Here is a 24,385-nt window from a genome sequence, read left to right as displayed (position 1 = left end):
ATAGTAGATATATATGCAGCATCTGTATGACAAATTAAGTAACTTGCGTATGTAAATTGTGAGTGTGGGCACTGGGGGATATAAATAATATGAAGACCAATTCCAACTAATACATATGTGTATAGAAGAAAAGAAAAGGAGAGAACAAAAAGAAAAAGAAAAAAGAAAGAAACACAATGCGATTAGGTGGACAGGAGAACTTTAGATTATGAGTTTGTCAGTCAGTGCGTATGTAGTAGCACACTCTCAAATTACTTCCAACTGCAATGTTGCCATCAAACCAAAAAACAAAGAAAGAGAAAATTGAGTAAAATAATATAGGACGTGGAGCAGTGAGAGCGCCACGTCGAGCAGTTTAGTTTGCATTTCCTTCAAGAAATTAATTGCTGGCCACCATTGAAAATGCCAACTCCACAGGCATTTTTCATTTCTTTTCTTTTCCTTTCTTTTAGAGCTTCGGCCATCAGTTCACTAACCTGCCACAGCTTCTTAATTCTCCATCATGGCGGACGCGCCCGTTTCAAGATTCAAGCTGCACAGTTTCCTGCAGCATGAGTATGTGTTTTGTTTTTCTTTCTTTTTCTCTTTTGATGCTCCTTGTTCGATTGACGTTTTTTCCTGATTATATGCATGACTGTTTTAGTTTTTTTTTATTTTAATCAAAACTGTTTGAAAGAAATATTAACATTCACTAGAAACTTAAGGTGGGTTGGCCTGAAGAACAGCCATGAACAGCAGGACATACTTCGGGGAGTCGATAATCATAATCCGGGTGGACATCGGGAAATGGCTTGATCTTCCTCTTTGAAAATTCAAGCCATGAACAGCAGTAAGAAATGGAGGTTTTATTTTATTATTTTTTCCCCACGTTCGTCAGGTGTTAAAAACTGAAATCAAATGCACGTTCATTGTGTTAAATAGGAGCAGCACTGTCTATCTGACATATGTAGAAGGTCATGCGAAAATTTCTCTCCATGCTGAGTTTGAGAAATGCAGTACTCTGTGATGTAAATTGAAGAGTTGACAACATTAATCCATCAACCATAATCCATCTTCGACTTCAGAATCCTATTATCTTATTACAGAAAGGTAGTAGATTGCACCACAGATGCTAACTGGGAATGTATTTTTGCATTCTTCCTCAATGAACATTCACCAATTGCTTTCCAGTTTAGGCTGCAGTAAAGCTCAAAACCAAGGTCTTCTGCTCTCACACGTACCATCCAGAAAAAGAAATTTATCAGGGCTGAGATGATGCAAAATGTTACAATTGTGGGATTAGCTTATGTTACACAGACTCTAGCTTTGCTACTAGAGGCACTATACTAATTATAAAATTATGTATTACACTGGAAATTACACAACCCTGCATATTCGAGTATCTATGACAGGCACCTTAGGGGAAGACTCAGACAATTCTAGTGCTTCCCCCAGCGACATCCAACAGTTTCCCCAAGTAGTTTCGGCCCACTGTTTCAATCTTTCCCCTTCTGCTTTTCTGGACTGTTGTACACGAAGTGCTTCTGCGTACCCACCTTGAAACATCCGAAAGCATCAATCCATAAATATAAGTATGCAACGTCAGTAATTGGCAGAACCACAAAATACCACATATGGATATGTACTACAACTAAGGTTTTAGATTGCTTGCAAAGACCATCATCTGCCTATCCCCCATGCTCCCACCCCCCACCCGCAAACAGACGACACATGCTTTGTTAAACCCAAGAGCCAAACACAGCAAGAGGCCAGTGCCCCCTGGGCCTACGGCTTAGAAGCATAGGTGGTCGTGTTTTACAATTATACTGCAGAAGTAAAATTACTCAGATGCCAAGGCATACCTCTCGCAAGTGCAATTATATCTTTCCTGTAAACATTTTCACTCGCACCTACACAATCAAAAGAAATGACCTCAATATAGTTAACTAAGCTTTCATATACCGGAAACCTGAAAAGATCAGATATAATTTTTTACCATCAATCTCCAAAGGTGGAGCTTTAAGCAGTTCAACTGCCTTTCTGAAAAGGCCCTGTACACAATATAAGAAAATATTGACAGAGCACGAAGTTCTATAATGAATATAACACAACTAAATATATGTCAAATCAGGTAGGATTTTGACACCTCAAATGACCAAACTGCCAGGGAAAATCAGTGAGGGGAAAAATGAAGAAGACCTGAAACCTTGTTCAGAACATTCAAGTGGACGTCCAAACAAAAACTACATTTTCCACAAGATGTTTTTTATAATTCTATATTAAATCAAAGCCCCAGCTAACTGAACAAGTCTTCAAGAAGTTTGAATGAGCATTTAACTCAAGATTCTACACAAAGTATCACTCCTATCAAATTGTGACCTATGTTCTAGTTACTCAGTGGAATGGCCATGAAAAAAGGTGGTGAATATAACTGAGATATTGACAATTTAAGTAAACCAGCACCTCTTGAATCAAAAGGGAACTTGAGCGCTCCGCCGTTGCTTTTAATCGATACATGAGGGCTATGCAGGTCAAAATGACACCAACCTTGGGATGATGTGAGCCTACATATATCAGTAAAGCCACCATAATGCCAATAACTTTCATACATGCCTATGCTCTCATTCAGGATTACCATGAAAATAGCATACCAAAGTGCTCTTCCATTTTCTTCAATGCTGCTGTCAGGATCTCCTCTGCATCACTAAAGTTCCTACAGAAGGGAAGCTTAAGTTAAGGCATGAGGATCAGGACCAGACAAGATACTGATCGCAAGTCATGATAATCTTGATTACCCCATATGAGCCTCAAGCTGTCCCAAAGCACAAGCAGCTGCAATTGCAACTTCCTCCGAAGTCATGTTACAAGCTCCAAGGTTGTTTGGGTCACCCAAATCTTTAATCTCAGACACTGCCTGAATTGCTTTCTGGTATAACTCCTTTGCAGTGGAAAACTTCCGCATGCCATGAAGGAATTCCGCGTAAGACAGGGCAGCATTGCCTGCATATCACAGCATTAATAAATCGAAAGACAATGCTGTACATGATGTCTCACATTAAGTAAAACCTTACCAATGAAAAATCGCTCTCCCTGAACTCCCTCAAAGATTGACTGTGCTGCAGAGAAGAAACAAATATCAAACACATGAAGAAAACCAAACATAACCTACAAAAGCGCTACTGCGCTAGTCTATCTATGATCCATACCTGTGTCAAGGTTACCACATATGAGCTCAATCAGACCTTTTACTGCTTTAACGCGGGCCTCCAGAACTTCAAAGCCACCCCCATTACCTAATTCCATTCTGATTGTTCCTAGTAGTTGCAATGCGAAATCTGCAACCGCTGATGCAGCATCCTCCTAATAAAGTCAATCAACATCAGGATTCCACTTACAAAGATTTATTACAGAAAAATCAATCATTTTTTTTTAAAAGAGTAGTACCTAAAGCTAAAGTAATATTTGTGAGGTGTTCAAGTTTACAACAGCTTACTTGATAATGTTCTAGGTAAATTCCCACTAAAGCTTCCGAAGCAGCAACTGTAGAAGCCAGCACAAAACCCATTACTTAAAACACAAAATCACTACAAAAAACACTACTCTCACTGACATGGTAATTGCCCTCGATTCTGTGGGGGCAAACAAGTATAGTAATTTTATTACCTTTAATAGCAATGGAAGACACACTTAAATCTTGAATTTTCCGAAGTCTCTCAATAGCTGCCTCATGGGACCCTCTAAAAGAATATTAAAAATGAAGATTGCATTCAAAGAATTAAGACGTACATCTCCATGATCAAAAAAGGTAAATTAAGAAACAAAATCAATTCAACAAACATAAAGAAACAGTGATGGAGTGACTCCAGCAGAAGAACCTTTCAAACAACAAGGTAGAACGAGCAAGTTCAACCAAACCCTTAGAATTATCATCAGGCTGAGTAGACTCGCACTGTTCCAATACCAACAGTCCTCTCGCATATGATTCTTCTGAAATGGCGCATTTACACAGAACATTCGTTACTAAAACCATCAAAGCATAATTTTAATCGTTAAACTAAAAGGAAAAATGAGAGGTGAAGGAGCCCAGACAAGAACTCAAACACTTCAAGAAAATGAAGACTTTGTAGATAAACAACTTATGCGGTGCGGGACCTGTTCTTTGGCCACGGGCAAGAGAGGTAGCGTATTTTATCATTTCAAGAGCAACTGGGTTGGGGGTGAAAGTGCTGCTGTCTGCAGAAAATTGTCTGATTGGCGGCGGAGCCACCGCCTCTGGTAGTGGCCAAAGTGGTGGTTTAACAAGTGAAAACGAGGGGCCGATTGTATTTTTCAAGTCCCTCGAAAGTTTAGCTGCGAGCCTCATCATATTGCTTGATCTTTCCCCTCTCTCTTCTGCGTTGATATCAAGATTCAAGAGAGCAAAAACGCGAATTGCTGGCAGAGGGAATCGAAATTTGCCCCCTTTTTCCTGATCGTTCTTTTTCGAATTTCATTTCTTAAGACACTTGTCCTTACTGATTCAAAAAAATCAAATGGGCCATAAAGGTTCACAAAATTTGGGCCAAACTCGGCCTCGTTCCAGCCCTAGATTAGTCCTAATGCCATGTCTTAAGCCCAATATATGGTAATCTGGGCCAGTATTATTTTGCTTTTTGAGAGGTGCGCCAGTACTTTGTACCTCCTTATTTTCATGTAATTATCTCAATATTCACTTTAACATATTCTAAAATCGAAATTAAACCACTAGGGCAAGAAATTTCAAATCCAGATCCTTCTAAGATCTTAATTTGGTGGTTCCTAATTATAGATTTAAATATACCAGTTACTTGTAAAAGAACAAAAATTTCAACAAAAAGAAAAAAAAATTCTAATGTTGGGTATCTTATGAAGGCGTATCAAAAACTACCCCAATATATTTATAATTTTTAAATAAATTACAAATTCGTTTATTTAGTTTCGAATCTTCACAACACGAGTCTGGTACATTCAGAATCCTAATATGTATGGACTCAATATACTCATCTGATCACTTTGGCATACATAATTCATGTAAAATCATACAATTGGGATAACCTATATATACTCGCCCTCCATGCAACAGGTACAACTCAACCTACCTTACCATTTTTTACTACCTTTACTTACCTTTTTAGACTTACCTGTTTTAAGTATCAGATGACGTTCTATGTTGTAGACATTGCGGCAGAGAGATTCAAGGCGCGCGGGACTTGCTCCTAGTGATTAGCAATCACTTATCTACACTCAAAAGTACCTTGACCCAAGAAATGGGCACAACAGATTCAATAAACCATCTCTATTTTGTCTGAACTCAACTTGTTAACAGCCCTATATTAATCAAATAATGCCAGACAATAACATGATCTTCAATACTTAGGCTGATATGGCATCTTGATCCTGAATATTGCTTTAGTATTTTGACAGAGACGAGACTAGTGAACTAAATTTAGGACTGGTTTAAACCAGAAGAAAACAAAGGGAGAAACCTTGGCTTTGTTGGAGTAATTCAATCAGTGAACCATGGCAATTAGTGGATATCTCCAAGAATGAATATCCAGTACAGAGAAAGAGATGAAATACTTTCCTCAGTTAGAGGCATGTATACAGGTCTCTTGTGCGAGTGAAAGAAAAGGCAAGAAAAGATCGAAAAAGAAGAAGATAAACGTATCTAAAACGGTGCTGATCATGAGCCGCGCTAAGTACTCTGAATAGCCTGCAGAGAAGGTTTTTACTATAGATTAGGATTCGTAGTATATATATGTTCCACGCCATGCAGCAGAAGCGCAATATATTTCTACCTGTTTGCTTATCATTCTCTTTACTATATATTGATGCTTGAAATTAAAACATGCCTATTTTCCCTATGTAGTTTCCGTCATGACCTGCATGCTCCTCTCTCTCTCCAGCACAAGTACATAATTTTTTTTTTCTTTTTTTTTTTCTGCTCAATCTTGATTCCCATTGTACCGTACATTCGTAGATCAAAATCTTGACGTTTCCAGAACATATTTCATGCAGATGGCAAAGAACATCAACTAATGATAGCAAACAATTGTAATAAGAGCATCTTGCTAGGAATCCTAGGTGGTGCGGGTCAGCAGACTCCTAAAGATGGAGGATTCCTCCTAAACAGCGGCCAAGAAGTTGTTGTTGATGTGCCTGAGAATTGGTCCTGCAGGATGTGGCGCAGGCAGAAGTGCGATTTCAATGCAGATGGGAAGGCTCGTGTGCCACCGGAGACTGTCCCGGCCTATTTCACTGCCATGGATTGAGTGGTAAGCCACCAGCCACAGTGGTGGAGATGACGTTAGGCACATCAACTTCGCCACTGCACTTTTATGATGTAAGTTTGGTTGATGGCTTCAATTTGCCCGTCTCGATGAAACCTGTTGGTGGGGGAGTTGGCTGTGGCATACCATGGTGTGAGGTTGATTTGAACATGTGTTGCCCATCAGCGCTGGAGGTAAGGGTAAAAGGAAAGGTGGTCGGTTGCAAGAGCGCCTGTTTGGCAATGCAGTCAGCAAAATATTGCTGCACTGGAAAGTACTCGAATCCGAAAGCTTGCAAGCCTGCAATCTTTGCTCATAAGGCGATTTGTCCAAAGGCTTATAGCTACGCCTTTGATGATTCTTCCAGCCTTCACAAGTGCAGAGCTCGCCCTCCACAATGAGAAAGATCTTTAATCATCCCTTGTTCAGAGTTTGGTAAGAGAGAGAGAGAGAGAGAGAGAGCAATATGAGTGCAGCTTCAACAGCCATCCAGAATGTTATGAAGAGAGAGAGAGAGAGAGAGCGCAATATGAGTGCAGCTTCAACAGCCATCCAGAATGTTATGGAGTTTTTGTGTCTGGGAACGAGGAAATATGATTGAAACAGTCATGTAACTAGCATCGTACCAGTTTGTTGTAGCATAAGTTGCGTAATAAGAGCTTGTGGACGGTAAACCTGTCGACCTAAAAAAAAGTATTTGGAATAACTTTTATTTTTGTGGTCTGAATAAATTGTAAAAGAAAGTTGTAAAGTAAGGAGTAATAAAAAGTGCAGTGTCCAAAAACAAATATTAAGAGTGAAACATTTTTTAAGTTAAAGTGTTTGAAAAAACAGTTTAATATTTACAATTTTACTAATAAGTACAATTTTACTAATAAGTTACAAAAATTGACGAGAAGCTGTCACTTTTAGTTTGAATTTTAAATAATTTAAAAACAAAAACACTCTTTTCAAAAATAAGTTAATAAGCGTTTGCAAACACCCCTTGTCTACTATGCTTTGCATATCAGCCTGTTTCTTGCTTGTCACTTCAAGAAACCATCCAAAAGTAAATATAAGGTGAAGAATCCGACGGGGATCTGTGATGCTCCACTCTCAGGTCAATTTTTGGTAAGTAACCTCGACATAGACCAATGCTTTTTGCACCTAATACGGACCATGTGATTAAACATGGTAGGATCCAACATAACATGAATTTGCTCAAAACACGAGTTATTCATATATAGACATGATAACCGCATAGGAAACACAGCATATATTTTGCATGTGGGAAAGAAGAATCGAATAAGCTATTGTTGACCTATGAAATCTTGATAATAGTACAGACCACAGCAACGATTTTTAACAGAAACAAGAACACCATGATAATAGGGTATGATGCTGCTCCAATCCTACAACAGCATTAGGATGCATCACCAGCAGGGGCTGCTGGACCTATTAATAATTGTTTTTCCTTCTTTTCATTACCTGGTTTAGTGTTGGGATTTCTATTTGCACCCCAAGCTCTCAGAGGTGGCTCAAAATGCTGGCTCGCAACATCTGGTGGAGGTGCATCTTCTCCGGGGAGAACAAGAAGCCCATTCTCACGAAGTGCAGATGGTTCATTGTAGCAGACGTTCCAAAGGGAGTCCACAAGTTGCCTTTCCTCTCTGGCAGCCCCCAGATCTTCAGCAGACATCTCACTTATCCCTTTAATCCTTTCTTGTAGAATCTGCTTCATCTTATCATCTTCTTCAATTGTACTACTATCAGCCTTGCCTGACTTGTCTCGAGCTAGCTCAAGAAGGCCCCTAAGTGCAGCTTCACGTACATCAGCATCCTCGCTTGACGCAAGGTGCATGAAAATGCGAGGAAATCCAAGCTCAGTTACAACACCACAGTCTGCCTGATTCTCATGAAGTAAATAATGGATCAAGTTAAGGGCTTTCCTGCAAATTAACACAATTTGCATCATTTAATAGGATATAAGATTAGCTAGCTTGGAATGGTCACAGCAAGAAGCCTCTTTAGTTTCAATTTGAGGTTTGGCTAAGTTTCTACATCTCTTTAATGCAAGAAATTGGAGCAGAAAAGCTATAAAAATTATTTATTTCCCATCAAAAGCCGGAGAATGCTTTGGAAAACATGTTATAGAAATCATAGGTTGTTAGGGATCATATTTATATTTTTAAAAAACTCAAATAGTTACCTCTGAAATCTCGCACTCTCAGAACTCAACGCGTCTCTTAAAGCAGCATAACCATTTGCCAAGCGAAATGCAGCAACTGCAGGCTTATTATGCCTGATGAGGGCTGAGAATAAACAAACCCAAATAAAACATCAGAACACCAGCTGTTTCTTCATCACTTGAGTGGACAATGCATTGCCTAGAGGAGACTTACATGAGATTGCACCAAGTGCTTTCGTACGAACAATAACATCAGGATCTGATGTAAAATTTGACAAAAGGGGTTCTAGACCATTAGCTTCCATGACCAACTGTTGACTTTTGGGATTGTTCTGGACAATTGTGCTAACAACCTCCGCAGCTTTTGCCCTGATGTTAGCATGGGGATTCTTCAGGTAGCCAAGGAGAGGAACCAGGCCACCAATAGAATGAAGATCTGGGTACAAAACAAAACTACACTGTTATAAGTATGGCACGGATCATAACCACTAGCCAATATGGAACCATTACTAAATATGGTACGAGATCAACGTAAGGGAAACAATGATTATCCAAGCATAAGTACTTCTTTGAGAAAGATAATTAACATTGCATTCTTTAAGGAAGGAAATCATTCACATAGTTTGTCATTATTCTTCCAATTACGCGCATCAAATAATCTATAAAAAGAAAGTAGAACTAAGAACTAACCATTGGCCATATCAATAGACTCCACATGTTCTTGTAGCTCATCCAACATATCTGCAAGCAGAAAAAGGATAAACTAAGAATGCAACCTTCATGTAGAAACAAAAATTCAAGTTTCCCAGAGCATGGCTGACACTAAAATGCTCATACATGAATACCTTCAATATCTTGCGGAGTTACCCCCTGAGACTCCAAAACCTGCTCTGGGGTCTGCATAACAAGCGTTATCTCTTTCATTCGTTTAATAACATCAACTGTCTGCGCTTGCATTGCCTCCATGAACCATCTTCTATCCTCCTCACTATACCAAAAGAATAAGCAAAATCCATGATTTCTTCTCTCTTGAAATAATTAAGTATTTCACAAGCCCAAAAACAGCAAAAGGGCATAGCTTCGATTGACACCACATCAATCTCATTTTAATGTCACAGTTTAAGAACCAATCACGATTCCACAAATCGATATTTTTACACCAACCCATCAAAAAACATTCAAAACAAAGACATAAACTTTTACACAACATTACGAAAACAATCCTTCAACATATTTACCAAAAAATCGACAAACATATATACATATATATATATATATATGAATTAAATACGTACTGTACCTTAAATTACGAGAAGAATTAGTACCATCTGAGTGGGAGAGACTCCACTTAAGCAAGCCATCCCAATTTGGACCCTCCCTTGCCATTTTTCACAAATCAAGAGACTGCAAAGTTTACCGTCTAAATATAGATATGAAATAAAGCGCGAGAATTATCTTTCCAATAGCTAGAAACTATAAAAGAAGAAACTAGCAGAGATACAGCATATTTATACGTCCGGGTGAGGTGAGGAGGGGTTTCTGGAATTCACTCGAGGAATCGAGAACACATTGAACACAACCACAATCTTCTCTTCTCAAAGTAGTACCGCGTAAAAGTTTTACAAGACCAGCAGCCAAGTCAGGAACCAAAAGCGGAGTGGGCTCGCCAGTCTATTTCCATGGGCTTTGCGAGATACACAGCAGGCCTTTTCCATGAATTTATTGGGCCATATATCACAGATGGGCTTCCATGGGCTTTATCAAATTAATAAGCTCTTCCAACTAATACACCCATATAATTTATTCTTGATTTTCAATCTGTCTTGATAAAGCATTTGAATAATTTTCATGTGCCTTAGGATATTCATGAATCTGAAAAGTTGAAATTCGTACCATAATAAAAATTTATAAAAATAGATAAAAGTTAAATTGAATGGTTTGAAAAAGAATTACTTATAAAATAAATTTAATTGATAGGGACTATTTCGTCCACATATGTCAAAAAGATACATGCTTGTATTTGTATTTTTTGTTTGTCAATAATAATTTCTTTTTCACAAAAACTAATAAATGTTTGATTTTTTTTAAAAATATTAATATAAAAATTGAATATTTAATTGAACAATGCTCTAACAAAATAATATAATTGTTGATTCATGCACAATAATTAAATTTGCATGACTGCAAAAAAATATGATTTTATTAATTAATCACAGTTTTAGTTCATATTTTTTTAATGATGTAGAAATAATGTAATTCAATAATATAGCAAATGAAATATAAATATTCTGAAAGATTAAATATGTGAAAGTGTAATTTTAATTATTGTTAAATTATTCAAATTATTTAAAATTTTGATTTAAACTTTAAAGTTGAATTAAAATTAACATCATAAGGGTAAAATAGTAAAAACTGTAGTTAGATTTATTTATAAAAAAGCCAAAGGAACTATAAGCACCCCAATGTATTTCCAGTCGTTGGCCTAAAAATATTATTTTAGCAATTTCAAAAGTAGAAGTTGATATTTCAGAAATATCAAAAAAATATCTTTTTAAAGTCTAAAGTTGAAAAGTAATATTTAGTAATCACCGAAAACACTCCCCAAAAGTCATTAGTTTTCGATTTTTCAACTAAAACTTTAAAGAAATCCATAGGAATTTGAAGTTGATTATTGATGTTAACTTGTGATACTGAGAAATCCAATGTTGCCTCGTAATTATGAACTTGTAGTTCAAAATTTCAAGTCCACATCCCACAACCCAACATGATCTTTCAATTGCAATTTTGAAGAAATGGATAACTGAAAACGTGGGATTTGGGGAATTGCAGATAATTTGACTGGAAAATCAGTGAAAACTGAGAGTTGACAAAGTCATCAAAGTGGGACCTTTTTATCCAGTAATAAAACTTACAAGAATTCCAGGGCGCGGATGTGTCCCTGCCTTATCCACTTTCCCTCTGCAAAAATCTGTGATTGCTGCTATAAAATCTCTATCTTTTCATGCTCAAAAAACCAAACAAATAGCCACACAACAGACTGAGATGGCGTCCATTGTTCAAATGCAAGCGCTGTTCTCTACGAATTCAATCAAGAAACCGGCTCCATCTCTCTGCAGCGCCACCACATTCTTGGGTTCAAAGTTTTCACAGCGGCAGAAAACTAATGACAGAAAGCAGCTGACGGTGGTTGCCGCCGCTGGAGATGTTTCAGCCGACGGAACCACCTATCTACTCGTGGGCGCATGCACAGTGGCCTTGCTTGGAACTGCTTTTCCAGCCCTGTTCTCTCGCAAAGACCTGTTAGAAAAATCTCTGCTCTCTAACTAACTCTTGCTCCTTTTTTCCCAGTATAAATACATGACATAATTTGTAATAACAGCAAACGTGTATGTGGTTGTTCAGGTGCCCAGAATGTGATGGAGCAGGATTTGTGAGGAAATCAGGGTCGACCTTGAGGGCAAATGCGGCAAGGAAAGATGAGCTTCAAATCGTATGTGCCCGGTGCAACGGTCTTGGCAAGCTCAACCAAATTGACAAATAGACATGAAATTTGTGTATATGTTTGTGTACTTGTAAAGATTCAGTAATTAAGCATATATCATCATATGTGGACAAAGTTTACTCTCAAGTTTGTCCTAAACTTCTGAAATGCGACTTAATTTTCTTTGTTGCTTTTGAGTGGGTATATGTTAATTTTTTATAATAGTTTCTTATTTTCTTTTTTTTTTAAAACTTATTTGTTCGTTTGGAATTTGATAAAATTATTAATATATTAACTCAAATTTTTGAATTTAAATATATATCGATTGATCTATAAATAAAAAAATAGGGAAAGTCACCTTGCTAGTAATCGCAATATTCACGATAAGGTGTTGACCGGGTTCTGATAATTTGCTTAATTCTGATGATTTCATGTTATGTAACATTTATAATTGAGACTAATCATAGAGCAACATTATATTATGGAAAGAAATATTAATAAATATTGTGGTCCTGGTAACTACTACTCTTTTGTAATGTTCCATATATGTGGTATGGATAAACTAGAATTAATCAAGCTGAATAATCTCAATTAAATAGACTTCCGCAAATTTTGCAATTCCATTTTAAATATGGTTGGATTCAATCTAATCTAATTACCTTCTAAATAAATTTGTGCTTATCATATAATTGATTGCGAGGAATTGAATTTAGAGTAGAAAACTAGAACATTCAGAGTTGTAAAACTTAAAGGAAATTGATTTAGGAGTAGTTAAAGATGTCCAGGGATAAAATACTATCTCGAATATAAGTAGTTCACTTCACCCCGAGTTGGGTGGTGAAGCGTAGAAATAGCAGCCCGTTCGTTGGTGCATCTTCAAGGATCTAGTTCTTGTTTTGTCCTTGTTAGCGTTGATCTGGAACTCTGGTCTTGTCTCCTTGGAGAAAACAAGCAACACAAATTGATTGTCATCCGTCTGAAAATTTGAAGAATTCATTCATCATATTTTGTATCTCAACACCGAGCCCAACCTTTTCTTTCTCTTCCAACAAAAAAACCAAATCTTCCTCTTCCTACGTCTGAGGTATTTTCCCATGTTCTTGTTAGAAACAGAAAGCTGAAAGAGGCCTGGAACATAACATTTCATACATTTGTTTAATCAACTGTTTTTATTGGGACATCATATATAGAGTGATGCAGCAGCTGGAAAAAGAATTGGGACCGGACCGCGCGATTGAAATTGAAACGGATGATGAAGAGAACGAGGCTGAAAGGGTTTGCCATGATCTAGAGTACGATACTGAGTCTGATATTACAGGCCCCTGCCGAGGAGGCCTTTCTTCTGATTGCCTTGATCACGATGCTTCTACCTTTTGGCCTCAAAGTTACAGGTATACATACTGCATTGCACTATTTTTGAGTCTTTCAATGTTTGGAATTGTTTTTGTTGCTTCATTCCTCATCCACTCAGATTATAGTAATGTGTTTCATCAACTGAATGATATTTGCATGCATGTATGTCGAAAAACCTCGTTTCTCGCCTATAAGTTCCGTAACTGTTTGATAAGTTCATCTGGAAAATAAACGACTTAGAAGAGGATGAGGACATGATTAGTGGTGATGTTTTCTGTATGCTAACAGATGAACTGATAACTCTTCTACTGAATTATGAAGGCGGTCAATGGACATGTATACAAGCATGACACCTCCATCAATCAGCTATTTAAAAGACAACTCTTTCTTGGCTTCAGCAGACAAAAGATCGCAGACATTGGACACTGAATCTTCTCTATTTAAGCCCCTCGTATCATCAACAAGCGTAGACACAGATTTTCCCTCACCAATTCCTGTAAAGGAATCAACAATTTGTGAACTGACGCATTCTGTAAGTGAACTGCCACCAACCGACCAGTGTTCGTACACCCAGTCACTTCTGAACGGTAATTTGCATATACCATCATGAATCTTGGCCATGGTTCATCAATGCATTTTTATAGTTTTACTTGCAACGTAATTATGTTTAGAGGCCTAAATTTCATAAAAATACTATAATATTGCTAATGTGACTGCAACCCTGCTTTGTTCTTCAAGCATCAGACTTGATTTCTTCTATGCTGAACTTTGTTTTCCATGATGGGTCTACATATAAATTATATGACTTAACATTTCAACGGTGCATGTTCAAATCATCATCATCTGTGAATGCAGCCATAAATGCTCTATGTGGCATTGGAATCCTATCAACCCCTTATGCCCTGAAAGAAGGGGGTTGGTTCAGTATCCTGATTCTCTGTACCTTGGGAACCATAACCTGCTACACTGGGATCTTATTGAAGAGATGTTTGGAGAGCTCCCCGCATCTCCAGACTTATCCAGATATTGGTCAGGCTGCTTTTGGCTTACGTGGTCGAATATGTATTGCCGTAAGTATATCTAAGCATTGAGTAGTATGTTTCGTTAATGGAGATGACTATCTCGCCGCTAACAAATTGAATTTGGATAACTGCAGGCCATCCTGTATGTGGAACTATATGTATGTAAACTTCTAATCTGATACTGGCTTATTTGAAGTTCTCTTTTTCCACTGCTGTACTAGCTGAAACCCAAAAGTTATTCATTGCAGTCTTCATGTGTGGAATTCTTGATCATGATGAGTGATAACCTGGCTGCCTCTTTTCCAAATGTCCAAATGGATGTTGCTGGAATTCATCTCGACTCGTATCAAGTCTGTGCCATTGCTTCCACACTTGTTATTCTTCCTACAGTTTGGCTCAGAAATCTCAGTTTGCTTTCATTCATTTCAGGTCCATGATTAGTTTTTCTTTACCTTCTAGGATTGACTTTTCAAAATATCGGAACTCCCTGATTTTATCTTTATGATCTATTTTTCATTTTCCAGCTGGTGGAGTGGTGACTTTGGCTCTTGTCGTGCTCTGCTTGTTGTGGGTTGGCGTGGCTACTGACGTTGGATTCCATCCTAGTGGAAAAGCATTGGACTATACAAAATTACCAATTACAATTGGTATATACAGCTTCTGCTACGGTAGCCATTCAGTCTTTCCAAACATCTATTCCTCCATGAAGGAGCCCTCCCGATTTCCTTCAGTTCTAGTTATCAGGTAACTGCTGACCTTGACAAGTTTCATTCTATACCAATCTTTCAGAAACTTGAATGCTTGTTTTCAAGAATGTTTCGACTACAGACTTCTTGTCATTCAAGCTGACGAAATAAGCATTTTTTCCCTTGAAAAGTTTCATGAACAGAATTTTCTTTTGACATCCAAATAATAATGCAGCTTTCTAGTTGCCGCTTTACTGTATGCTGGCGTAGCAGTGTGTGGGTTTTTGATGTTTGGTGAAGCCACAAACCCCCAGTTCACTTTAAATCTACCCACAAACTTTGTCGCTTCAGATATTGCTGGATGGTCTGTGGTAAGAAAGGCTTGCTTTTCTCGATACATGTTTATAGAGAAACTGCGAGAATTCCACTTTCTGCACACCAAGTTTTAAAGTGCAGCATAGCAACTGTGTACGAACCATGTTTTCAGGTTCTAGCCCCTCTGACAAAGTTTGGTTTGTCAATCACCCCTGTCGCATTGGGCATAGAAGAACTTTTGCCTGCGGCTCAGCTTAGATCTCACACTATGTCTGTACTCGTCAGGACGTGTCTCGTGGTTTCAACATTGGTTGTGGCTTTGGCAGTTCCATACTTCGGTAAGCACCTCCACTGGATATGATCTGTTTTCAACTGCAACCATTACACGACCCCTTCTGGGCTGACCAAAACCATTGAAAACTGAATTTACAGGATCCTTGATGGCCCTAATTGGATCCTTACTTGTCATGCTAGTGGTGAGTTATCTAGTACTTTTTCCTTAAATGCCTATGTTCAACTTTAATGTTGTGCTAACACCCCTGTTGCTCAACAAACAGTCTGTAATCTTACCATGTGCTTGCTACATGAGAATAGACAAAGGGAGACTAACAAAAGTTCAGGTACATTTTCTTTCTATCCTTTTCATTTTTTTATGTTGTCTTTGCCCTGAACTGACATCCAAATGTTAGTAATTTACCTGATTAAAACTTTCTCATTGTCAGATTACAGGTTGCTACTTAATCATGACTGTGGGAGTTATTTGTGCCATTGTTGGCACGTATTCAGCAATCACAAGGATCGCTGACAAATAGCAGACTCTTGGTTGTAGCAAATGGTTCTTGTACTTTGTAGAAGTCATCCATATAGAATCTGAAACTCTTAGGCTCAGGGTCAGGGCGCTGTTGTTCGGTAGAGTCAGACAGAATTCAGGTAAAGATCAATTTGTTAGGAGAAGAAATGACCAAAATAATGAAAACAAACTCTTCATGAGTCTGCGGTTGTCATATATCTCTACCAAACTTGCTCATGCGAAAAATCAAGGAAAGAGCTGTTGTGAGATAATGTGATGTTGACTAATGTATGATTACGAACAAATCTAAGGCAGCATTATCTAACAATTGTTAGACAGCAACATAGGATTTTTGAAAACATTGAACCCATTCTTTTTCTCCGACAACAAGAACTGGGGCCGAGGCTCGATTCCCCTGACCTGATTGACCCCACTGCCAATTCTTTGCCATTCCCGTATTCAACAAAGCATGTGCTCACACGTGCACTTAAGCTGAGGAGTTGAGCATCAAATAAAGTCACCTAGGGTAGCATATTCTTCTGGTGAACTGGTTTCTGCCCCATTTTGCAGTCAATTTCCGTTCACTATAAAGTATAAAGCCCTGTTTCTGGTAAATAAATGAAAATCATAGCCTGCAGTTTCAACAGATCATTCCCTCTCCTTTTTCACTTTATTGGGTTGTAAAAGTACTTTTTCTTCTTCTTTTTCATCTAACATCTCTCTTTGGCCTTTTTCCTACCGTTATGTCTAGGCAACGACAAAAAATTACAAAACAGACAGGAATATGATCAACTTCCGGATAAAGGGTCCTCTCTACCATCAGGGACAGATTTATTAGTTGCATTGATTTGTAAATTTCCTTCTAAGTTGGTATATATGTTAGCTATATTTCCAGCCTTCTACCTAACTGACAGGTGATATTAGATAATCTTCGTCGCCCGACATTTATTGTCTTGAGAAGCACTTAATGCTCCCACTGCTACTACTAATCCCTGCCTTGAATTCCTACCTACCTCATCAAAGCCTACTACGGAACTATAAAAAATATCTGGTGTGGACAATTAAAAACTAATAAACAATTGGGCAACTTCATTGGTTCTGATCACAGTCACAAGAAAGATTCTTCCTTTCTGAATAAAGGAGCTACAACTCGGAAATAAATATAGTTTAAGAAGCTTAATGTTCACATTTTAATTAAATAATGATTAAGAGCTTAATTAACTGCGTTGGAAGTTTAAATTTGACGAAGTTGAGTTGAATGTTGTAATGAGCGGATAATAAACAAACAACCGACCGACCAAGATTAATGGTAGGTAACTTGGCGTTTTCAACCTTAGAAGCCGCCAAGACGGTGTCGTCCTGTTTGTCATCATGGCCTCCCGTGCTGTCCCGTCTTTGATCTCTTTTCTTTGGTTCACAAAAGCTGAAGATTCCTCAAACCCCTCTGTCCCATAAACTCACAACATATCTCACTGATAATTCCACTCATCTTTTCTGATCATCTTCTTCGACACGATCCCTTAAAATTCGACACAAATTCTCTTAAGGTTTCATTCCAATTCAAATCATGAACATCCACTCTCTATTCTGTGTCTCTGCCTTCTTTGTAACACTCCAAATGCGCTTTTTCTTTTCATTAGCAGGACCATTGCTAGTATCTAAATCAAATGCGACTAATGTTCTAGTCTTGCCACTGAAAACCCAAGAAATTCAATCACCTCCAAGCAAGCTGCCCTTCACTCACAATGTCACTCTCACAGTTTCGCTGGCTGTAGGCACGCCGCCGCAGAATGTTACCATGGTCCTGGACACAGGCAGTGAGCTATCCTGGCTGCAATGCAACACTACCCAAAGGGACAGACCCGTTTTCGACCCTACCAGATCATTGTCTTACACTCCCATCGCTTGCTCTTCGCCTACGTGCACGACCCAAACCCAAGATTTCTCCATACCCGCTTCATGCGATTCCAAGAATCTCTGCCATGCCATCCTCTCGTATGCTGACGCCTCATCTTCGGAAGGAAATTTGGCTATGGATAATTTTACCTTTTCGGGTTCACACTTTCCGGGCACGATATTTGGGTGCATGGATTCGGGTTTTAGTAGCAATTCGGATGAGGATTCTAAGACTACCGGGTTGATGGGAATGAACCGAGGGTCTCTTTCTTTTGTTTCTCAAATGGGGTTCAAGAAATTCTCTTACTGCATATCGGGTTCGGACTTTTCGGGTATTTTGCTGTTTGGCGACTCGAATTTTACGTGGCTTTTGCCCTTGAATTACACCCCTTTGATCCAAATTTCCACCCCTTTGCCTTACTTTGATAGGGTAGCCTACACTGTCCAACTTGAGGGCATTAAGGTCTCGCAAAAGTTGTTGCAACTACCGAAGTCCATATTCGAACCCGATCACACTGGGGCGGGTCAAACCATGGTTGACTCCGGCACCCAGTTTACCTTCCTTCTCGGGCCGGCTTACACTGCATTGAGGAATGAGTTTATAAACCAAACAGCGAGTGTTTTACGGGTCCTGGAAGATCCAAATTTCGTGTTCCAAGGGGCGTTTGACTTGTGTTTTCTGATACCCATAAACTCGTCGGGATTACCCGAATTGCCACCAGTGAGTTTAGTATTCCGGGGCGCCGAGATAACAGTATCCGGAGAACGGTTGCTGTACCGGGTTCCAGATGAGATAAGGGGAAATGATTCAGTGCATTGCTTCACATTTGGGAACTCCGACCTGTTGGCCATCGAAGCATACATTATAGGGCATCACCATCAACAGAACATTTGGATGGAGTTTGATCTTGAAAAATCAAGGATAGGAGTTGCTAAAGTGCGATGCGATCTGGCAGGGCAAAGATTTGGTATTTATCACTAAAGTCACGTGCAACGGACTCACAGCGCTCGCCGGCGGTCGGAGATATAAGTACCAAGGGAAGCAAGGGAAGATGATTGTCCTTCCGGTTTCCCTCTCTATTGTTTTTGTATGACTACAATTTTTTGGATCTGCCCCGTTTGTGTACATTGCCTTTATTAGTTGGTGTGGATTGATGCAAAAATAAATTGAGTGGTTCAAAATTTTTTGATCATTGGAATTCTCATGGAGCTGGTGAAGTAACATATATTGTTGAATGTTCACATTCATAAATTGGAGTGGGTATATCACATTCACATATAGTACAGATATATGCGGATTGTTAGTGATTCAATTGATTTCGTGTAAAGCCCGGCCCAATAACTTACCAATTACAAACTTATCATTTTTGGAAAGGAAACAAATGAAAATTTGATAAACCAAATCATGAGCCAACAAGGCTTTCACAATAAATAATATCTGAAAAAGTGTTGAGTTAAAATTTCTTGAATTAGTGGAAAACAAGATTTTCTAGAAGTTTACTTAATGAGAAAAATTACATGAAATGATTAAAGCTGTAGAAGCATTGCTTTGCATGAAATTCATGATGCATCTTGGTATCATTTGATACATATTGCAATTTCCTTGCTTGGGAGGAAAGTGCTCAAATTTTAAACAAATGGACCTACTTTATACATATATATATATATATAGTTAATTTTTGTTATTAATTTAATTACTTGAATGTAGGGGAAGCTTATTTGTAAAAGAGTGACAACTCCATAGCCACCAACTTCAGCTTATCAGTTGTTCCTCTCTCACCTCTACTTCATGACAATTTGACAATCTTATATTGATAGGTATATTTATTGAATTTTGTGTCATTTACAGCAAATTCTTCATGGTTACATGTTGGTATGCTTTATGATGAAGCATATCCTGTTTAGAAGCTTCACCAATATTAATCTCACTCCTTTTTACAAACAAATTCATTCAATCACTATATGAAACTCATGACCAAATTCAGCAATTCCATTTCATCCAGTAATCAACTTGTACATATGTATGATCACTTAGCAAAGCGGATTAATTAAGAAACCGAAATGAAGACCGCCTGTATATAAATATATATATATATTCTTCTAGATTCCTACTCTTTTTTTCATCTATGAGTTCATTGACAAATCTGGGCTAAATCGGTAGTTAGGAGTACAATATTTCTTCTTCTGGCGAGGGGATGGTCGATATCATGGCTCAGTTGTCAAATGAAACATCATAAGTAAAGATTTGAGAGGGAGAACATGAAAGGGGTCAGAACACAAGTAGATTGTCTTTGACAGCACTCTAAAGTTGTTTTCCAACTATAGTTTGGTCCTAGAAAAATACAGTAATGTGATTTTGCTCGTTTTGAAGAATTTCCATGTTCCTCCTCTTTAAAAATATTTCAATTTTCATTACCTAACCAATTACCAAACACCCACCCCACCCCTTCAACACCACTATAAGAGCACAGTGGCTTTGTTCCAGCAGTACCACAAGAAAAAAGATAAGAGCTCCTCTCATAGCCTAATCCCTTAAAAGCCTTTCCACATTCCACCTCAGGAAGACAGAAAATGGGCACTGCCTCTCATCACTTACTTGTTTCCATGGGATTCTTTGTCGCGTTCATGGCATTGTGTCTGCTTCCTCAGCCTGTGCAGGCCGCCACCAGGCATTACCACTTCAATGTATGCTTAATTATTATATATCCCTACTTTACGTTGTACTTTCACAAATATTCAGTACAACTAACTATGTTTATTTCGTTATCCTGCATCGTTCAGATCAAGATGCAAAACGTTACACGATTATGTCACACCAAAAGTATAGTCACCGTAAATGGGCAATTTCCTGGACCTCGCGTTGTGGCAAGGGAGGGCGACCGCCTACTTATAAAAGTCACTAACCATGTTTCCAACAATATTACCATCCATTGGTATGCATGCAATAACTACTCTTACAGCTTATTGCTTTCTTTCTTGTTTTTCCATTCACTTCAGTTGAAACTTCATGAGAACAAGGTTGACGAACTAATCTTAAAATTAATATATATGTAACAGGCATGGCATTAGACAGCTTCGCAGCGGATGGGCAGATGGGCCAGCCTATATTACCCAGTGCCCCATACAAACTGGGCAGAGCTACGTGTATAATTTCACTGTGGTTGGCCAACGAGGAACCCTTTTCTGGCATGCACATATTTCGTGGCTAAGATCGACTGTTTATGGGCCTTTGATCATCCTTCCAAAGAAAAACGTACCTTATCCTTTTGAGAAACCCTACAAGGAAGTCCCCATCATATTTGGTATATAGTCTAGCTATTCTTCTGCATATGTATTTCATCAAACACCTTACTACGTACCTTTCGGAAAATTCTTACGCAATGGTAGTCTCAAAACTAGTTGAGATGATTTGCCTAACTAACATATACGTACCCTTGGTTTCCAGGAGAATGGTTCAATGCAGATACGGAAGCCATAATCAGCCAAGCTTTACAGACAGGTGGAGGTCCAAACGTCTCCGACGCCTACACCATCAATGGGCTTCCGGGGCCGTTGTACAATTGCTCTGCCAAAGGTAATCAGAGATGATTAGCTTTCCATTTATATATTTAGAAAAAGGATTCAAACATTTAGTCATAATTATACATACATGTTCTTGACTACAGATACGTTCAAGCTTAAGGTAAAGCCTGGAAAGACTTACCTCCTCCGCATGATCAACGCTGCACTGAATGATGAGCTTTTCTTTAGTATCGCAAATCACAGCCTTACAGTTGTTGATGCTGATGCGATTTATGTGAAACCCTTTGAGACCGACACAATTCTGATCACCCCTGGACAGACCACAAATGTTCTTCTTAAGACTAAACCAAAGTTCCCAGGTGCCACTTTCCTCATGACTGCTAGGCCCTATGTCACAGGTCAAGGCACTTTCGACAACTCCACTGTTGCTGGAATATTAGAATACCAAGCCCCACTTCGTCATTCTGCCCTCTCAATGAAAAAGCTACCCCTTTACAAGCCAATTCTGCCAGCTCTAAATGACACTATGTTCGCCACAAATTTCTCTAAAAAGCTGCGTAGCTTAGCCACTCCTCAGTTCCCTGCTAATGTTCCCCAAAAGGTAGATAAACAGTTCTTCTTCACAGTGGGATTGGGAACACACCCTTGTGATAAAAACCGAACCTGTCAGGGCCCGAATGGCACTAAATTTGCAGCAGCTGTCAGTAATATTTCGTTTGTGCAGCCCACAACAGCTCTCCTCCAAGCCCATTACACGGGCCAATCCAGCGGCGTTTACAGCCCAGATTTTCCAATCAGTCCATTCCACTGGTTCAACTACACTGGAAACCCTCCAAACAACACTATGGTGGCAAACGGGACAAAACTTATGGTTTTGCCCTTCAACACCAGTGTGGAGTTAGTCTTGCAGGATACCAGTATTCTTGGGGCTGAGAGCCATCCTCTCCATCTGCATGGATTCAATTTCTTCATCGTTGGACAAGGATTCGGCAACTATGATCCAAATACAGACCTGAAAAACTTCAATCTTGTTGACCCGATTGAGAGGAACACTGTTGGCGTGCCCGCCGGTGGATGGGTTGCTATTCGGTTCTTGGCGGATAATCCAGGTTGGTAAAACAATGAAATATAATGTTTTAGGTGGATATGGTGTGGTTGACTGTGCTTGACCGAACCCAAGGCCACGGGATGCAAGTAATATTTATTGTTTATTCATTTCAATATCTGAATGGCTGCTAATTATTGATCAGGTGTATGGTTCATGCACTGTCACCTGGAAGTCCACACGAGCTGGGGTTTGAAGATGGCATGGCTTGTGTTGGATGGAAAGCTTCCCAATCAAAAGCTCCTTCCTCCGCCTGCTGATCTTCCCAAATGCTGATAAAATGGCAGAGTTTTTCTTATAAAAAATGGCCCTGAATTTCTCTCTTCTTCCTTCCTCGTTTTGGTTTTGTTGCTTCCTTCACTTTAACAGAGCTGACTCGCCCCCTCCCGGTTAATCTGCGGCATTGACTTTGTTATTTCTTCTGCTGTCATTTTGTCAATCGATTCAAATTACGTTGACTACTTTGTGATCTTCAATTTGTAATACTAAATGAGTTCAATAAAATTTTACTTTATTAAGTGAGTACTCTGTTTCATTTTTTGTGTCCACAGTTTTTCACTTCAGTATCTATACTTCTATACTATATTATATAAAAAAGAAAATTTTACTTTTTCTCATAAATAGTGATTATTTAGACGGTCACTAACTTTTAAAATTATCGAAAATATCCTTATGTGTTTTCAATTACCTCAACTCAAATTCTTCTTCTCATCTGTATGATCTGTGCTATCTATCTATATTAATATAAAAATTTTATTTACACCAATTTTTTTTGTTTCGATAATATCTCTGAATTAGTTTTATTTTATTTCTTTATTTATTTATTAAATGTGATGTGTTGTTTTATATTTTTTATTGTTATTTATAATATATTTTAAAATATAAATAATTATTTATTATATACACACAGAAAAGACGAATCATACCAACTAGTGTAAAATATCTAATGAATAGATGTTTCCATGCACTACAATACACTGTATCAGACGTCGTTCGCTGTGGGCTATGGTATTTAAAACAGAAACAAATTCCGCTACTCCATTTCTAAATATATATATATATATATTATATATATATATATATATATTATACCTTTGGTTCATCCAAATGTTTCATTAAAGAATCATTAATTTAATTATTTAATCAATTTATTTTAATTTTGGTTCTTATGAGGTCTTTACCGGAAAAAATTGCAATTGTACTCCCCTAAATATGGAGGTGATAATTTTAGTTATGAATAAATTATTTTTTTTATAATTTTATTCTATAATTTAAAATATCATTGAGGAGAACAATGGCTGGAATTTGCTGACATGATCGGAAAAATGCACGGGACATGCATGCTTGTGACTAGTTTATTTGAATGCACTTTTTCAGCTATTTTTATAGCCATTTTTATCTTCAAAGTGCGAAAATTTTAAAATTATTAGGATAAAATTATTAAAATAAATCTATATAAAATTACAAAATTGCCCATCCCTTTTTATAGACTAAAATTATAAGTTTCCGGTCTTACTCTAATAATAAGATTGAGAATTCAAACCCTAAAGTCTTCCCAAATAATATTTCAAAATATAATATGTTCGCTAGACACACAAATTATGTTAGTCAGAGCAATGTCAACTTTAATGTCATGTAAATTTAATTTAATGTATAAACAAAATAGTAACCGTTAAACTGAAAATTAATAATGTTTAATGGGACTTACATATATGGTGCAATAAAGATGCACCGAAACACATGCATGTTTAATTAACCCCACCCTCCCCCTGATATGACTCT

At 38.0% G+C, this 24,385-nt stretch overlaps 6 protein-coding genes, 1 long non-coding RNA gene and 1 pseudogene across 7 annotated transcripts; 6 read left to right on the top strand and 2 right to left on the bottom strand.

Annotated features, from left to right (window-relative positions):
* Window positions 1-358: 358 nt before the first annotated feature.
* Window positions 359-1,003, top strand: LOC148785141 (uncharacterized). Its single transcript, XR_016062834.1, has 3 exons — window positions 359-555; window positions 705-829; window positions 922-1,003. It is a non-coding gene; the product is annotated as an uncharacterized LOC148785141 (long non-coding RNA).
* A 214-nt stretch (window positions 1,004-1,217) lies between these two features.
* NDP1 (Tetratricopeptide repeat (TPR)-like superfamily protein) lies at window positions 1,218-4,482 on the bottom strand. The gene is made up of 12 exons (XM_011096903.3): window positions 4,132-4,482; window positions 3,855-3,966; window positions 3,643-3,716; window positions 3,473-3,519; window positions 3,186-3,339; window positions 3,051-3,095; window positions 2,775-2,979; window positions 2,631-2,692; window positions 2,443-2,543; window positions 1,976-2,030; window positions 1,842-1,889; window positions 1,218-1,535 (listed from the first exon to the last, which is right to left on the bottom strand). The coding sequence occupies exons 1-12, from the start codon at window positions 4,343-4,345 to the stop codon at window positions 1,357-1,359; spliced, it is 1,296 nt and encodes a 431-aa protein (XP_011095205.2). The 5' UTR covers window positions 4,346-4,482; the 3' UTR covers window positions 1,218-1,356.
* Window positions 4,483-5,910: 1,428 nt separating this feature from the next.
* LOC105174715 (thaumatin-like protein pseudogene) lies at window positions 5,911-7,344 on the top strand (annotated as a pseudogene).
* Window positions 7,345-7,506: 162 nt separating this feature from the next.
* LOC105174471 (uncharacterized) lies at window positions 7,507-10,033 on the bottom strand. The gene is made up of 6 exons (XM_011096591.3): window positions 9,734-10,033; window positions 9,279-9,421; window positions 9,124-9,174; window positions 8,648-8,869; window positions 8,455-8,557; window positions 7,507-8,194 (listed from the first exon to the last, which is right to left on the bottom strand). Exons 1-6 carry the CDS (start codon window positions 9,817-9,819, stop codon window positions 7,669-7,671), a joined length of 1,131 nt encoding a protein of 376 aa, XP_011094893.1. The 5' UTR covers window positions 9,820-10,033; the 3' UTR covers window positions 7,507-7,668.
* A 1,355-nt stretch (window positions 10,034-11,388) lies between these two features.
* LOC105174470 (uncharacterized) lies at window positions 11,389-12,106 on the top strand. The gene is made up of 2 exons (XM_011096589.3): window positions 11,389-11,732; window positions 11,836-12,106. Exons 1-2 carry the CDS (start codon window positions 11,476-11,478, stop codon window positions 11,972-11,974), a joined length of 396 nt encoding a protein of 131 aa, XP_011094891.1. The 5' UTR covers window positions 11,389-11,475; the 3' UTR covers window positions 11,975-12,106.
* Window positions 12,107-12,427: 321 nt separating this feature from the next.
* On the top strand, window positions 12,428-16,326 carry LOC105174469 (amino acid transporter AVT1D). Its single transcript, XM_011096588.3, has 11 exons — window positions 12,428-13,305; window positions 13,589-13,854; window positions 14,123-14,337; window positions 14,424-14,447; window positions 14,538-14,718; window positions 14,814-15,033; window positions 15,211-15,346; window positions 15,463-15,628; window positions 15,723-15,766; window positions 15,848-15,910; window positions 16,013-16,326. The coding sequence occupies exons 1-11, from the start codon at window positions 13,109-13,111 to the stop codon at window positions 16,100-16,102; spliced, it is 1,602 nt and encodes a 533-aa protein (XP_011094890.1). The 5' UTR covers window positions 12,428-13,108; the 3' UTR covers window positions 16,103-16,326.
* A 1,120-nt stretch (window positions 16,327-17,446) lies between these two features.
* On the top strand, window positions 17,447-19,169 carry LOC105174468 (aspartic proteinase PCS1). Its single transcript, XM_011096587.3, has one exon. It carries the CDS (start codon window positions 17,648-17,650, stop codon window positions 18,956-18,958), a length of 1,311 nt encoding a protein of 436 aa, XP_011094889.1. The 5' UTR covers window positions 17,447-17,647; the 3' UTR covers window positions 18,959-19,169.
* A 1,282-nt stretch (window positions 19,170-20,451) lies between these two features.
* On the top strand, window positions 20,452-23,121 carry LOC105174467 (laccase-17). The gene is made up of 6 exons (XM_011096586.3): window positions 20,452-20,661; window positions 20,758-20,909; window positions 21,034-21,278; window positions 21,422-21,550; window positions 21,642-22,607; window positions 22,749-23,121. Exons 1-6 carry the CDS (start codon window positions 20,548-20,550, stop codon window positions 22,877-22,879), a joined length of 1,737 nt encoding a protein of 578 aa, XP_011094888.1. The 5' UTR covers window positions 20,452-20,547; the 3' UTR covers window positions 22,880-23,121.
* The last annotated feature ends 1,264 nt before the right edge of the window (window positions 23,122-24,385 follow it).

This window comes from Sesamum indicum, linkage group LG11 (assembly GCF_026168435.1).
Source record: "Sesamum indicum cultivar Baizhima isolate 11 linkage group LG11, ASM2616843v1, whole genome shotgun sequence".
Lineage (NCBI taxonomy): Eukaryota > Viridiplantae > Streptophyta > Magnoliopsida > Lamiales > Pedaliaceae > Sesamum > Sesamum indicum.
The sequence above is the reverse complement of the archived record's forward strand: the minus strand, read 5'-3'. Positions and strand labels throughout refer to the sequence as shown.

What these genes read in the sequence shown, in the direction of transcription:
- LOC105174471 (XM_011096591.3), bottom strand. Translation starts at nt 9,819, where the DNA reads ATGGCAAGGGAGGGTCCAAATTGGGATGGCTTGCTTAAGTGGAGTCTC. An exon ending in AATTCTTCTCGTAATTTAAG is followed by an intron (nt 9,422 to 9,733) that starts GTACAGTACGTA and finishes CTTTTGGTATAG; the next exon opens with TGAGGAGGATAGAAGATGGT. An exon ending in GAGAGTGCGAGATTTCAGAG is followed by an intron (nt 8,195 to 8,454) that starts GTAACTATTTGA and finishes GTTAATTTGCAG; the next exon opens with GAAAGCCCTTAACTTGATCC.
- LOC105174469 (XM_011096588.3), top strand. Translation starts at nt 13,109, where the DNA reads ATGCAGCAGCTGGAAAAAGAATTGGGACCGGACCGCGCGATTGAAATT. An exon ending in TTTGGCAGTTCCATACTTCG is followed by an intron (nt 15,629 to 15,722) that starts GTAAGCACCTCC and finishes CTGAATTTACAG; the next exon opens with GATCCTTGATGGCCCTAATT. An exon ending in CCTTACTTGTCATGCTAGTG is followed by an intron (nt 15,767 to 15,847) that starts GTGAGTTATCTA and finishes CTCAACAAACAG; the next exon opens with TCTGTAATCTTACCATGTGC.
- LOC105174467 (XM_011096586.3), top strand. Translation starts at nt 20,548, where the DNA reads ATGGGCACTGCCTCTCATCACTTACTTGTTTCCATGGGATTCTTTGTC. An exon ending in GTACAATTGCTCTGCCAAAG is followed by an intron (nt 21,551 to 21,641) that starts GTAATCAGAGAT and finishes TCTTGACTACAG; the next exon opens with ATACGTTCAAGCTTAAGGTA. An exon ending in GTTCTTGGCGGATAATCCAG is followed by an intron (nt 22,608 to 22,748) that starts GTTGGTAAAACA and finishes ATTATTGATCAG; the next exon opens with GTGTATGGTTCATGCACTGT.
- LOC105174470 (XM_011096589.3), top strand. Translation starts at nt 11,476, where the DNA reads ATGGCGTCCATTGTTCAAATGCAAGCGCTGTTCTCTACGAATTCAATC. An exon ending in CTGTTCTCTCGCAAAGACCT is followed by an intron (nt 11,733 to 11,835) that starts GTTAGAAAAATC and finishes GTGGTTGTTCAG; the next exon opens with GTGCCCAGAATGTGATGGAG.
- NDP1 (XM_011096903.3), bottom strand. Translation starts at nt 4,345, where the DNA reads ATGATGAGGCTCGCAGCTAAACTTTCGAGGGACTTGAAAAATACAATC. An exon ending in GTCTTCCATTGCTATTAAAG is followed by an intron (nt 3,520 to 3,642) that starts GTAATAAAATTA and finishes TGGCTTCTACAG; the next exon opens with TTGCTGCTTCGGAAGCTTTA. An exon ending in TATAATTGCACTTGCGAGAG is followed by an intron (nt 1,536 to 1,841) that starts GTATGCCTTGGC and finishes GGATGTTTCAAG; the next exon opens with GTGGGTACGCAGAAGCACTT.
- LOC105174468 (XM_011096587.3), top strand. Translation starts at nt 17,648, where the DNA reads ATGAACATCCACTCTCTATTCTGTGTCTCTGCCTTCTTTGTAACACTC.